Source organism: Pteropus alecto, unplaced genomic scaffold (genome assembly GCF_000325575.1).
Source record: "Pteropus alecto unplaced genomic scaffold, ASM32557v1 scaffold40, whole genome shotgun sequence".
In the NCBI taxonomy this organism is placed as follows: Eukaryota; Metazoa; Chordata; class Mammalia; order Chiroptera; family Pteropodidae; genus Pteropus; species Pteropus alecto.
The window spans coordinates 2,052,772-2,065,534 of record NW_006431919.1 but is presented as its reverse complement, the minus strand read 5'-3'; the positions used below and the strand labels follow the sequence as shown (position 1 = coordinate 2,065,534).

At 51.3% G+C, this 12,763-nt stretch overlaps 1 protein-coding gene across 10 annotated transcripts in view; it reads right to left on the bottom strand.

Moving 5' to 3' along the window:
* Positions 1–12,763, bottom strand: part of TCOF1 (treacle ribosome biogenesis factor 1) — a 38,482-nt gene that overhangs the window by 13,743 nt on the left and 11,976 nt on the right. For 9 of the 10 annotated variants that reach the window (XM_015585301.2, XM_015585302.2, XM_025043008.1 and 6 more), the window contains exons 8-18: positions 11,240–11,449; positions 10,825–11,034; positions 10,400–10,609; positions 9,975–10,196; positions 9,274–9,456; positions 8,847–9,101; positions 8,565–8,756; positions 4,218–4,313; positions 3,820–3,996; positions 3,475–3,681; positions 1,129–1,239 (exon numbers count right to left, since the gene is read on the bottom strand). In XM_015585301.2, the coding sequence (XP_015440787.1) occupies positions 1,129–1,239; positions 3,475–3,681; positions 3,820–3,996; positions 4,218–4,313; positions 8,565–8,756; positions 8,847–9,101; positions 9,274–9,456; positions 9,975–10,196; positions 10,400–10,609; positions 10,825–11,034; positions 11,240–11,449 (2,073 nt within the window). The remainder of the gene's footprint in view (positions 1–1,128; positions 1,240–3,474; positions 3,682–3,819; positions 3,997–4,217; positions 4,314–8,564; positions 8,757–8,846; positions 9,102–9,273; positions 9,457–9,974; positions 10,197–10,399; positions 10,610–10,824; positions 11,035–11,239; positions 11,450–12,763) is intronic. The other variant, XM_015585305.2, reaches the window with a different exon arrangement.

Sequence of the window (12,763 nt, the reverse complement as noted above, 5' to 3'; positions counted from 1 at the left end):
AGGAAGTGTCAGGGCAGGACCCGGGAGCTGTCAGAGTGCGGATGGCCTGGGTTCTGTCCACTTATCAGCCACATGACATCAGGGCATTTCATTTACCTTTTCTGAGCCTTATGTCTTCCTCCTTAACATAGGAATAATAGGAAGAACTACCTTCATAGGGTTGCTGTGGGGATTAAACAGAATAAGGCCAATCTGGGGCTTAGCACAGAGCCTGGCACACAGGAAGTGACCAACAATGTTAGCTGTAGTTGCTGAGGTTTGTTTTTGTGATCTGTGCTATTGAGAAGAGAAAGTGAGCACTCTATCACTGGGCATGCAAGCAGCATCTGACCTTACTGATGAACTAATTAGCAAATGGTATATGCTGTACAAGGGAAGATGGATAGAGACCCCACTGGTCTGGCAGTTGCAGACCCCCAGTATCTCTGAGGGGACTGGCAGAAGCTTCCAGGAGCTGGGGGCTAGAGGAGGTCGAAGGGCAGTTCTGTCGGCCAGAAAGGCCTGGCATTCACACAGAAGCTTGGACACCAGCCCAGTGGACGTGGGTCTCTGAGTTGGAGATTGGGCCAGGCCCATGGGATTCCAATGGCACTTGCAGAGAAGGCTCCCAGTTCTAAATAGGAAGCAGAGATACACAGGGAGCCCAGGGACCAGCTTCTGCCCCTTCCTCAGCTTCTTACAAGTTATAAGAATTTGGGGCTTGTAAGGCCTTGATTCCTGACATCAAATGGGCAACGCCATGTGCCCTCCTGCAGGATAGGTGCACTTGCTGTTAGGTAGTGTGCTGTGGACCTTTGTCAGCGCATGGACGCAGGCGGGAGGATGGTGCCCTGCCTGTTTACAGCAGAAACTTTCAGGCCTCAGAATGGTTAAGGTCTGCCCAGGATCCCGGAGCTGGTGGGTAGGAGGGCTGGCTCTGACCCTACACTGTCTGGCTCTGAAGCCTGGACATACAATGACACTGCTGCCTACCTCATGGAGTTATTGTGAAGATGAATGTGACAAAACAGCAGAAGGGCTCTAGAAACTGTGAAGTGCTGTTTAAATGGGAAAGTTCTGTCCTCGCCCCCCAGAGGCCTGCTGGCCCAACTTGGAGCCTAGTCTCCTCAGAGAGAAGGATCGGCCTACCTGGCTCGCCGGCAGCTCCTCATCACTGCTCTCCGAGGACGCCTCGGCGTTCTTTTCTTGGGATGCTGGGCCCAGGATCTTGGTTTTGACGGTTTTGGAGCTACCCTCTTTCTAAGGAGACAAGCACATGGGAGGGAGAGGGGGCGTTAGCTGAGGGAGAGCACAACTGAAGGACTGGGAAACCACAGCCAGTGAGCAATGACCCTCATGCACACTCTCCAGGGAAGGCAGCGTGGCCCCTTCCTGCATGTGCATGGGGGGTATGGCTGCTGGCCCTGTATGCCCCACAGCCACTGGAAACACAGGCTTCTACTCTGCTCATTCTCCTGCCATAGCTGACTCTGAACTTGAAAGGGATGTATGGGTCAGATGCCGCCAAAACCCGAGGAATAAAGTTCTGTTGGCCAGGCATCTGAACGAGGGGTGACAGCAGCCTGAAACAAGGTTGTAGGAGTGTGCCAGTGGCCCTAGCATGGCTCACATCGGGGCTGTAACACCTCAGCAGGCTAAGTGTCCTAATGGCTGCTATCCCCTCCTGCCAGGCCAGGCATAAATGAGCGGGGCCAGAGGAGTGGGAGAGCAGTGAGGAGCAGGCACTGGTGGCGACCAGCTCAGAGTAGCCCAGGGCAGGGCAGAGGGCAGCCCTATGCCTCCCCACTGGAGTGAAGGCCCCATCTTTTGCTATTCAGCTCAGCCAGCAAACTGAGGCCAAGGCTGCTGGAGCCTCCAATTTCTCAAGAGAAGCTAGACGATCCTGATCTATACATGTCACTTCCCAAATTTTGAAGTGGGTCAACTAAAATGCATACTGCAACCGCCATGCCCATGTCTTCCTTGCTAACGGAACCACGTCTCTGTTCTGGTGGCCCTCACCCTAGGTTTTAGGAAAGGTGGCCCCTTCTGCCAACCAATCATAAGAACTGCACCCTTATCAGTGAGTGGCTTTGGTGGAGACTGTCCCTTAGATCTGGACAAGGAGACAGGTGAGGTGAAGTCAGCTGAGGGATTTCCTAGCTCTTTATGAGAGATGCTGCAGCCCTCCTGTGACAATGAAGATAGTGGAGCATAGGGATGGAAGAAATCTAGGTCATCAAGAATGCTGAGCTGAAGGAACCTCTTGTACAGCAGCCTTACCCTGAGACTTGGTGTGCTGTTAGACAACCAACCCCTTTACTACCAAAGCTCTTATGAATTAGGTTTTCTCCTGCTGATAGGGACATCCCGAGGGATATGGCAACTCATTCAAAACTTAAATCATCTCTTCTGGCCTCTCAGAAACCTGTTCTCCAGCTCCATCAGACAGAGCGCTACCAGAACATTCTCCAATAATCCAGTCACCTTGTCTTTCCCTCTAGACTATAAACTCCTTGGGGGCAGGGCCAACATCTTTCATTCCTTTATCTCTATCAGCGAGATGGTGCTCAAGGTTGGCCTGATGCACTAATGCCGAGGTTAGTGCTAGGAGCGTTTAATAGGCTTCTCCGTGCTTGTTTTACTCATGAAGAAAACAGATCTAAGAGGGGATGGAGCGTGGCCTAGCACAGGGATTTCCAGCCTCCCGAGGAATGGAAAGTCTAGCCACACAGAGGGTAAATTTCTGCAAGGTCACAATGGCTGGAGCTGACAGGGACAATCTCTCTAGATGGAGTAAGGGCTCTTTAGTTTGCCACCACTCCCTATGTTCCCTCCTGATGCCAGGGCTCAATGTCAGTTGCCCTATCACCTCTGGCAGCCCTAAGCTGATCGTCTCTGTCACATGCCTGAGCCCTGTGAGCTCCGGAGGTCGTTACCCTGAACCTCTGTAGGACACAGCAGTCCCGCTGCCTTCTGCAGGTGACAGGGAAACCACCAGATAAAAGCTGGTTCTTTGTTCCTTCTCTCTCCCCACCCCGACTTCACACTAAGCTACACAAGCTCTCCCTGGAAAGATGTACATTCCTACGTGAGGCCCCAGACCCAGGATTGGGATGTGACTTCTTCCAGATCCCTAGGGCCTTGTGGCACCTACACTACCATCCAAGCAACCCTCCCCATGAGTCTGACATATTCTTGGCTTCATGTGCCTTGGTGGGAGTTTCTGGCTTAGCCTTCCATGGGACTGGTGTGTCCACTCAAGCTGTGGAGGCCTTGGTAGATATGGGAGTGCAGAGGACACTTCCACTGGGGAGGCCTTAGTTGGGGGGTATTTATAGCAGGTTTCACCTAAGGAGATGTAGAAAGCATCCTGGAGTCAGAACCTTAATCTGGTCATCCTCCCCTACCTGGCCCTGAGCCCAAGTTTCTCAGGTGAGCCCACCTGAGAAAGAGGTGGCCTGACCTTGTAGTTGCTTCCTCATTAGGCCTTACCTGGGCTGGAGTCACAGCTCCTGGCGCCTCTTTCTCATTGTCTGACTCCTCCTCGCTGCTGCTCTCTGAGTCCTTCTCCTGCTTCCTAGCCTGTGTGGCTGTGGGTCCTATCTTCCCAGAGGCCGCTGGGGCAATCCCTTTCTTGGGGGACCCCATGGTGGGGACTGAGGCTGTTCTGATCTTCCTGGTCTTCCCTGAGGGCTTTACCTGGTATGACAGAAACAGAATCAGGAAAAGGAATGCAGAGGGACAGAAGAGTTGGATGGGGCATACATAGCCATGCTGTGGGCAGCTCCTGGCAAGGAGGGGAAGCCAGAGCTGCCACCTGCCCTCCCAGGGCCTCACCTGAACAGGCGCCTCCCCCTCGCTGTCTGATTCCTCTTCACTGCTATCCGAGTCTTCCTTGACTGGCTTTGGCTGGGCCTGGGCTGCTCCGGCCACTGCCTTCCCCATAGCTGGCATGGACACCTGTCCCTTCACTGAGACAGCATTGGTCTGGGAGGTTCTTGCTGGTGGCTTTACCTGAATCAAGAGGAGGTAACAGTATTGGGGAAGGAAGTAGACAGCATAGCTGTTTTTATGTTAAACCCTACCTGTGGTGTGACGGTAAAGAGGTCACTCTCGCCTGTGGCGGGCCCTTGTCCAGGCCCTTGCCCTACTGCCTACTACACCCCCAGCATCTCCTGTTCTAATCCACTTGCTTTGGCCAGGGACCCCCATTTGGCTTGAGCAGCTGCACTAACCACTTTCCCGGGAGCTGATGCTGCCCCTTTGGCTGAAGCCACTCTGGAAGAAGCTGGGTTGGCTTTGGTCTGAGGGGTTTTTGCTGAGGTCTTCACCTAGAAGGAAAAAGAGAATTATGGAATGGAGAAAGTGAGATGCAGTAGAGCAGTCACCCAAGAACGCTGATTTTGGAGTCAATGTCTGAGTCTGGATTCTGGTGCCTCCATGTAACAGCTATGTGAACCTGGGCAAACCATTTGACTTCACTGGGCCTCCGTTTCCTCTTTTGTAAAGTAGGGATAATAATAAAGCCTACCCATGAGGTTATTGTGAGGATTAAATGAGAGATTCACAGTGTTTAACATAGTTTCTAGTACATAATAAGCACTCAAAATTCACTATTGTGACCACTTTTCTCAATGTTAGCTAAGCACAAGACCACCCAGAACACAAGTGTTTTCTAGGCTCCCTTTCAGCTAGGTGGCCATAATTAAGCTCTAGCTAATAGAATGTAAGTCGAGTATACATTCGACTTTCTCACACATGTAAAAAACATGTGTCTTCTTCCTCCTGGCTGGCTGGAATGCTTAGGTAATAGCTGGAGCTTAAGCAGCCATCTTAGTCTATGAGGTGGGAGCCAAGTACTGAGGGTGGCAGAACAAGATAGAAAACCATTGTTGAGTGTTTCTTCAGCTTAACGAAATCTTAACTGATATCCAGGGAATCCCCAAAATGCCCGTCAGGGTCCCCAGCAAATACAGGCCTAGAGAGATGAGAGCAATTAAGAGTGAAATCCTTGACAGGAGTATGAAAGCAAGTCCTGCTAATGTGAAATAGTGCATCTCAAGGCCCTTGCCTCAGCCAGGGCCAAACTGTCATTTGATCAGTGCCAGAAGAAATCCTCCACACCCCGGATTCCCTCACCCACATGAGAACAGATGAAATTAAGAATTAGGACTTAAGTCATCCAGAGGGGATATCTTTTACATAGACAAAAGACACTAAGGCTAACCTGTCTCAACCAGTCTCATATCTGACCTAACAAGTCTCAACAAATTTAAAAGGACTGAAATCATGCAAAATATGTCTCCAGCAGAAAGAAATCTGCCAAATCCGATATTCGATAATTAACCCACAGTTCAAAAAATACAAATAAAAACATTTCAAATTTCATGGGATGAAGCTAATGCACTCCTCAGAGGAAAATTTATAGCTTTATACATTTATGTTAGAAAAAAGCTAAAATCAAAAATTTTAATTCCACCTTAGGAAGAAAAAGAAGAGCCAATCAAACTCAAAGGAAGGAATAATAAATATCAGAGTGGAAATTAATGAAACAAGAAAGAGGAAAATGATAGAGAAAACTCAATGAAACCAAAAGTTGTTTCCTTGGAAAGAACAGAATTGGTAAGTCTTTAGCTAGACTGACCAAAAAATAGGACAAGACACAGTTACCAAAAATCAGGAAAGAAAGAAGGACTTCACTACAGACTCTACAGAAATTAGAAAGATTATAAGGGAATATAATGAATAAATTTATGCCAACAAAGTATACAACTGAAAGAAATTTCTAGAAAGGCACAAATTATTAGCTGTGCACAAAATTATTAAAAGGCACAATTAATAAACTGGTTCAAGAAGGAAAAAATCTGAATAGACCAATATTATTTAAAGAAACTGATTTAATAACTAAAAATGCCGCCTTCCCCCCAAAAGCCAGGCCTACATGGCTTCATTAGAGAATTCTATTAAGAAAGAAATAATAGCAATCCAACACAAACTCTTTCAGAAAACAGAGGACAGAATGCTACCCAACTCATTCTATGAGGCCAGTATCACCCTGATACTAAAGCCAGGCAAAGCCATCATAAGAAAATAACAGATCAATATCCTTTATGAACACAGATAGATAAAAAAATCCTTAACAAATGATCAGTAAACCAAATTCAGCATTACAATAGAATATATACCATGACCAAGTGAGATTTACCCCCAAAATAAAAGGTTGATTTAATACCTGAGTATCAATTAATGAAATATATGAATAGAACAACAAAACAAGGTTACTTCAATAGAGCAAAAGCATTTGACAAAAATCTAACTCCAACTGATGATAAGAACTCTCAACAAACTAGGAAAAGAAAGACACTTTCTCAACCTGATAAAAGGCATCTACAAAAACAAAGATAACATCATACTTAACAGTGAAAAGCTAAATGTTTTACACCTAAGATTGAAAACAAAGTAAGGACATCTGCTCTCACCACTACTATTCAACATTGTATTGGAGGTTCTAGTCAGTGTAATAAGGCAAGAAAAAGAAATAAAAGACATCTAGATCAGAAAGAAAAAAGTAAAACTGTCTTTATCTGCAGACAACATGGATGTCTACATTATCTACAAAAGCCACTAGAACTTATAAAGTGTAAGAATATCACAGGATAGAAGATCAACATACAATACAAGGTTAGGCCCAGAAGGTACCCTACCAGTTATTCAGCCATTCTCACACAAGGGCCATCTTCCTACGACATTTAAATCCTGAATCATCTCCTTCCTGAGTCTCTGGCATATTTGATTTTCTAGAACCAATCCTCTCGTCTTGGCTTTTTTGTTTTGAATCTTGACTCCCAAATGGTTTACACTGAGCTGGCTGGGTGTCTCTGAGCAGATCAGAGATGCTATCAAACTCATTTCTGGCCCCAGCAAAGCAGGGCAGTGATACCCAGTTAGCATGCACAGTATTTTGAGGGTGAGATCATACAAGTATTGTCTCATTTAATCCTCATCATAATCACACAACAGAGGCATAATTACTATTCTCATCCTTCAGATAAATACAAAGGAGGTGGTCGACAAGACAACTATCAGCCCTACTTGTTTTAGCAGAGGCTCTTCAGACCTCTTGAAGTGAGAAAAGCCATCGTATTCTGACAGGGCATCAGGCTATAAGGCTAAACCCCTAGAGAGGGATTAGCTGTTCTATTTTTCACCAAGAGAAAGTAAGGCCCCAAAGCATAACCATTCTTGTGGATGGAAAAGTTCTGGCTAAGGAAGCAGAAGGAAGTGGGAAAGGCAAAAGGATTTTGGGGCAGGCACTCGGGGACACTGGCCTCGCTCTGACCCTCACTGGTGGCTGAGCTGAAGCAAGGTACCGAACTCCTCTTAACTCTCATTTTCTCTTCCAGAAACATCGCGAATGAACACTCATGTCACGGTACAGGTGGAGGCACGGATGGGAAGATGAATATTTAAGTGATCAACATCCTGAAACTTTTAAGGCATTGTTCTGGAATGCGCCTGTGGCTTGGAAAAAAGGGAAGGAGCCTGGTAGGTTGGGACTCTGGGAAGGCCCATGCAGTTTTAAACCTCAACAGAGGAATCATAGGATCTTGGGTCCCATAAGGTAATAGTGAGAGGGGGACCAAAAAAATCCATAGAAATGTGTGCTCTGGTATAGGGAAAATAGAAATGACTAATTTCTGAGTAGTTATTGAAAAAAAAGCAACAATTAAAAATAATAAATGGTGGGTGGGTGAGTGCAGGAAATGAGCTATCCTCACTTTTCCCCGTTCTTCCAAGCTTGATTCTGTTGTGCAGCTCGCCTTCAGGGAGATGAGGGCCTGCTGTGTGCAGACTCCTTGCTGGGTGTGGAAGGAGAGATCCTGTTAAATCCTCAGTCCTATGAGGAGGGTTGATTTTTCAATTTACAGAAGAGTAAACAGGCCTCCATGGGTTACATCATTTTTTAGGGACTTGATTCAAGGCAGTCTGGCTCCAAACTCCCTGCCATTCACCCATCTCATACCACGCCATCTCCCCAGTGATCCCACCAGGATGTCCTGCTTGGGGCAACCCACCTAAGCCAAGCACTCTTCCTCCCTCTGGACTTTGCAAAGAATACAGTTTAGATGTCACTTCCTCCAAGAGGTCTTCCTTCCTGAAAACTCCTAGACACTGCCATGCTCTGCTAACCCAAGTATACACCCTCTACCTCGGCCCTATCACACAATGCTAGAATAATCTGTGTACGTGTCCATGCCCCCCACCCCCACCCCTCCTTCTAGGCCGAGAACTTCCTGAGAGCTAGGGCCAAGGAACTGTAGGCAGGAGAGCACCTGGCAGACAAGGTACTCAACAGAACCTATGGAAGCATAAGGAGTCTCAGTGGGAGCTCACAAGGCCGTGGAGAAGCCCTAGAGCTCTGATGGGCAGGAGACAGAGAGAAAAGGGGGGATGAGGCTGAGCTGAGGCTGCCCCTGAGACTTCTGTACACCTGGGGACAACAGCAGTCCTGGCAAGCCCACCTTCAGCCGTGTCTCAGGCACTGAAGTAGGTGGGATGGGCTGGCTTCTCCTAGGCCTCACCTGTGCTGGAGCAGCCTCCTTGCCATCTGATTCTTCCTCACTGCTCTCTGAGTCTTCGTGCGTCTCAACTTTGACCTGGGCCACAGAAGGCGCTGCCTTCCCAGGGAGTACCGGGGTGGTCCCTTGCCCTGAAGGCCCCTTGGTGGGTGCTGAGGCAGCTTTCGCTGGGAGGCTTTTCCTCACAGACTTCACCTAGAATGACATGGAAGAGAGGTATGTGACAGGAGCCCAAAGGACCATACGAGGGCTGGCTCTGAGTCAGCCAAGCACACCTGGCCTCACCTGTCCCCCTGCTGTGGCAGGAGCTGTCTCCTCCTCACTCTCTGACTCCTCGCTGCTTGACGAGTCTTCCTCTGGCCTCTGGGTGCTCCTGGCCACAGCTGGGGATGACGTGCAGGCTGGCGAATTTGCTGTTCCTGCTTTCCAGGGGGCTGGTGTGCCCACTCGCACTGGGGGGACCTTGGCAGATGCAGGGGTGACAGGGATGCCCTTCCTTGGGGAGGCCTTGGCCTGAGGAGTTTTCACAGCCAGTTTTACCTGAGGGGACACAGAAGTGAGAAGCTGGAGAAGGGTCCTGGATTCAGAACCCCCATCTCTTCTGGAGTGAAACCCCACTGCTGTCCTTCCCCATAGCTCCCTGTGGTGGAGTTGACCAGTGGGGGCAGCTAAGGTCAGGCTACCCCTCCTGAGGCCTTATCAGGGACCTCACCTGGGCTGGAGTCATGGCTGCTGATGCCTCCTCCTCACTGTCTGACTCCTCCTCACTGCTCTCCGAGTCTTCCTTGGACCTTTCGATCTTGACCTGGGTGGCTGCAGGACCTGTCTTCTGAGGGGTGTCCTTGGTGGGACCTGAGGCAGGTCTGATCTGGAGAACTTTCCCCGAGGATTTTGCCTGGAATGACACACAGGATCAGGGGAGAGAGCCCAAAGCATGGCTATGTGCAGTGACACAAGAAACTGAGGGGCCAGTCATGAGGTATACATAGAGAGAGGGCTCCTAGCACTGAGAGGGAGACGAGAGCCTTACAGGCAGGTAGCCTCACCCGGGCCACAGCAAAGCTGCTGGCACCGCCCCCTTGCTGCTGCTCTCTGAGTTCTCCTGCTTCCCAGCCTGGGCCAAGGTGGCTGCAGACCCTGCCTTCCCAGGGGGTGCTGGGACAGTGCCCTTCCCGTAGGGCTCCATGGCCATAGCTGAGGCGGCTCTGACCTGGGAGTTTTCCCCCAAGGGCTTCGCCTGGGCGTGACAAATAACAGCATCAGGGCAAGGGCCTACAGGTGGAATGTGTGTGAGGTAAGACAGGAGGTGAGGAGGGCATGGGGGGGCGGTGGGCTCTAGGTTAGGGGGGTAGGATAAGCCCATGGGCAGCTCTGCAGCCAGGATAGAGACCATTCAGTGTCCTCCAGCCTCACCTGAGCCGGGTTTGTGGTAACAGGCACTGCTGCTGGCGCTGCCCCCTCACTGTCCGACTCCTCGCTGGTGCTCTCCGAGTCCTCCTCCTGTCTCCCTGCCTTGGCCTGGGCAGCCGCAGGCACTGCCTTCCCAGGGGGAACTGGGGTCCCCCCTTTCCTGGGGGACTCCTTGGCAGTGGCTGAGGCCGCTTTGACCTGGAGGGTTTTCCCAGACGGCTTTGCCTAGAGCGAGAGAAACAGAATCAGGGGTGGTAGCCCACAGGGTGACATGAGAAGATACAGAAGACCAGACAGGGCCAAGGGCACCACACACACCACATGGTGAGAGGAGGGGGCAGGGCTCTGAGCATGCCTGGGGCTCTCGTGAAGTCTCGAGGTGTTCCAGGAGGGGCAGGCTGCACGGGCTCTCCTTCCCCAGGCCTCACCTGAAGCGGGGTCTTGGCAGCTGGTGCCTCCTCTTCACTGTCCGACTCCTCGCTGCTGCTCTCCGAGTCCTCTTTCTGCCTTCCTGCCTTGGCCTGGGCAGCCGCAGGCGCTGCCTTCCCAGGGGCTGCTGGGGTGGCTCCTTTCCTGGGGGACTCCCTGGCAGTGGCTGAGGCAGCTTTGACCTGTGGGGTTTTCCCAGACGGCTTTGCCTGGAGTGAGAGAAACAGAGTCAGGGGAGGCAGGCAGCTCAGAGGGTGATGTGAGGAGGTACAGGAGACCAGACAGGGCCAAGGGCACCATGCAGCGAGAGGTGAGGGCAGGGCTCTGAGCAGGCCTAGGGGCTCTGGCTGAGCTAGAGAACAAGTCTTGAGAAGGCCTTCCAGAAGGGGCACAGGCTGCACGGGCTCTCCTCCCCAGGCCTCACCTGAAGCGGGGTCTTAGCAGCTGGTGCCTCCTCTTCACTGTCCGACTCCTCGCTGCTGCTCTCCGAGTCCTCCTCCCGCCTCCCTGCGTTGGCCTGGGCAGCCACAGGCCCTGCCTTCCCAGGGGCTGCTGGGGTGGCTCCTTTCCTGGGGGACTCCTTGGCAGTGGCTGAGGCAGCTTTGACCTGTGGGGTTTTCCCAGACGGCTTTGCCTGGAGTGAGAGAAACAGAGTCAGGGGAGGCAGGCAGCTCAGAGGGTGATGTGGAGATACAGGAGACCAGACAGGGCCAAGGGCACCACACACACCACATGGTGAGGGGAGTGGGCAGTGCTCTGAGCATGCCTGGGGCTCTCGTGAAGTCTTGAGGCGTTCCAGGAGCGGCAGGCTGCACGGGCTCTCGTTCCCCAGGCCTCACCTGAAGCGGGGTCTTTGCAGCTGGTGCCTCCTCTTCACTGTCCGAGTCCTCGCTGCTGCTCTCCGAGTCCTCCCCCTGCCTCCCTGCCTTGGCCGGGGCGGTTGCAGGCCCTGCTTTCCCGGGAGGAGCTGGGGTGCCCCCTTTCACAAGGGTCCCCTTGGAAGGACCTGAGGTAGCTCTGACCTGGACAATTTTCTCTGAGGCCTTCACCTAGTAAAAGAGAAAAGGCAATTTGTTCCCTTCTTCCTAAAAACCCTGTGGCGATACCTTCAGGATAAAGCCGAGGCCTTAGTGGGGTTCTCCAGACCCCCTGCTTTTCTTCTCACTCCAACCTTGACTGGTGCTCTGACCTGACCTATCAGCTCCACTCTTTCATTCCTGAAGCCTTCGCACCCCGTCCTCTCATCTTGATACCACTGCCTCATCCTCTGGATTCCAGGAAGACACCAGTTCCTTATGGCATTTCTTCTCCCTGACACTCCTGCACTTGTCCCCACGGTTGCCCTGCACACAGGTGTTATTGCCTGTCCCTGGCTGGGCTGCCCCATCAGTGAGAAAGCTCTGTGAGCATAGGCACTGCGAATGGCCAACGCACTGCCGCACCCTTAGTACTGCCGGCCCCAGTGCATATGTGACTGGGATCAGAGGAGGGAGTATGCGAAGGTTCAGAGGGAGGGAGGAATAGGAGGCGTCTGGATGTGGAGAATGGAGAGGCAGTCCGAAAGTGAAGGGACAGAGTGAGGCCCTCTCTGAGCCTTCTACAGATGAACAGCAGGAAGACCCTTGGGAAGCCTGTCCTAGCCTCATGGGGCAAGCTCCCGAGGGCCTGGGCCTCCTCCTCACTGACCCACTGACTCCTCAGCCTCTGCCCATGGCCTTACGGCTGTGGCAGGGTGGCTACAGGCCCTGTCTTCCTTAGAAAGGTCACAGCTGCTTGGCCCTGGGCCGATCACCCCCAGAAAATCAGTGATTCTGATCACTTTCCTTCTAAAAACCTTCCCAAGCAGAGGGTACAGGCTGCTTCAGATAGGCTTTGTATGGCTTGCACATTCAAATTTTTGAACCAATATGGAGAAAGGAGATTTTAGGTAAATGTTCACATTTGGGCTCCTTCTGAAAAATGGGTGCCAGGCAACACAGGGGAGCCCCTGGGCACAGCAAAACTGACCAAGCTGGAGAGCAGCGGCCCGCTGCAGTCAGGGTCTGCACACTCTGATCTGCCACTTCTCATTCCCACACCCGTGTCAGCGCTTTGGCACTTGCTGTGCTCCCTGCCTGGAATGACCTTCCTCCAATGTCCACAAGGCGCATGGTTCCCTCCCTCTTCTCCCGCAGGACTTCAAGTTTTCACTCAGTCTCCTCCTCACAGCCTTCCCCTGAGCACTCTGTTTAAAAGGCCACGCCTACACTCTCCCCACCTCACTTTCCTCCTTTCACTAACACCTAGTGAAGCTGATCTTACTTATGGACCATTTCCCACTTAACGAGCCCTGCTGATCTTACTTATGGACCATTTCCCACTTA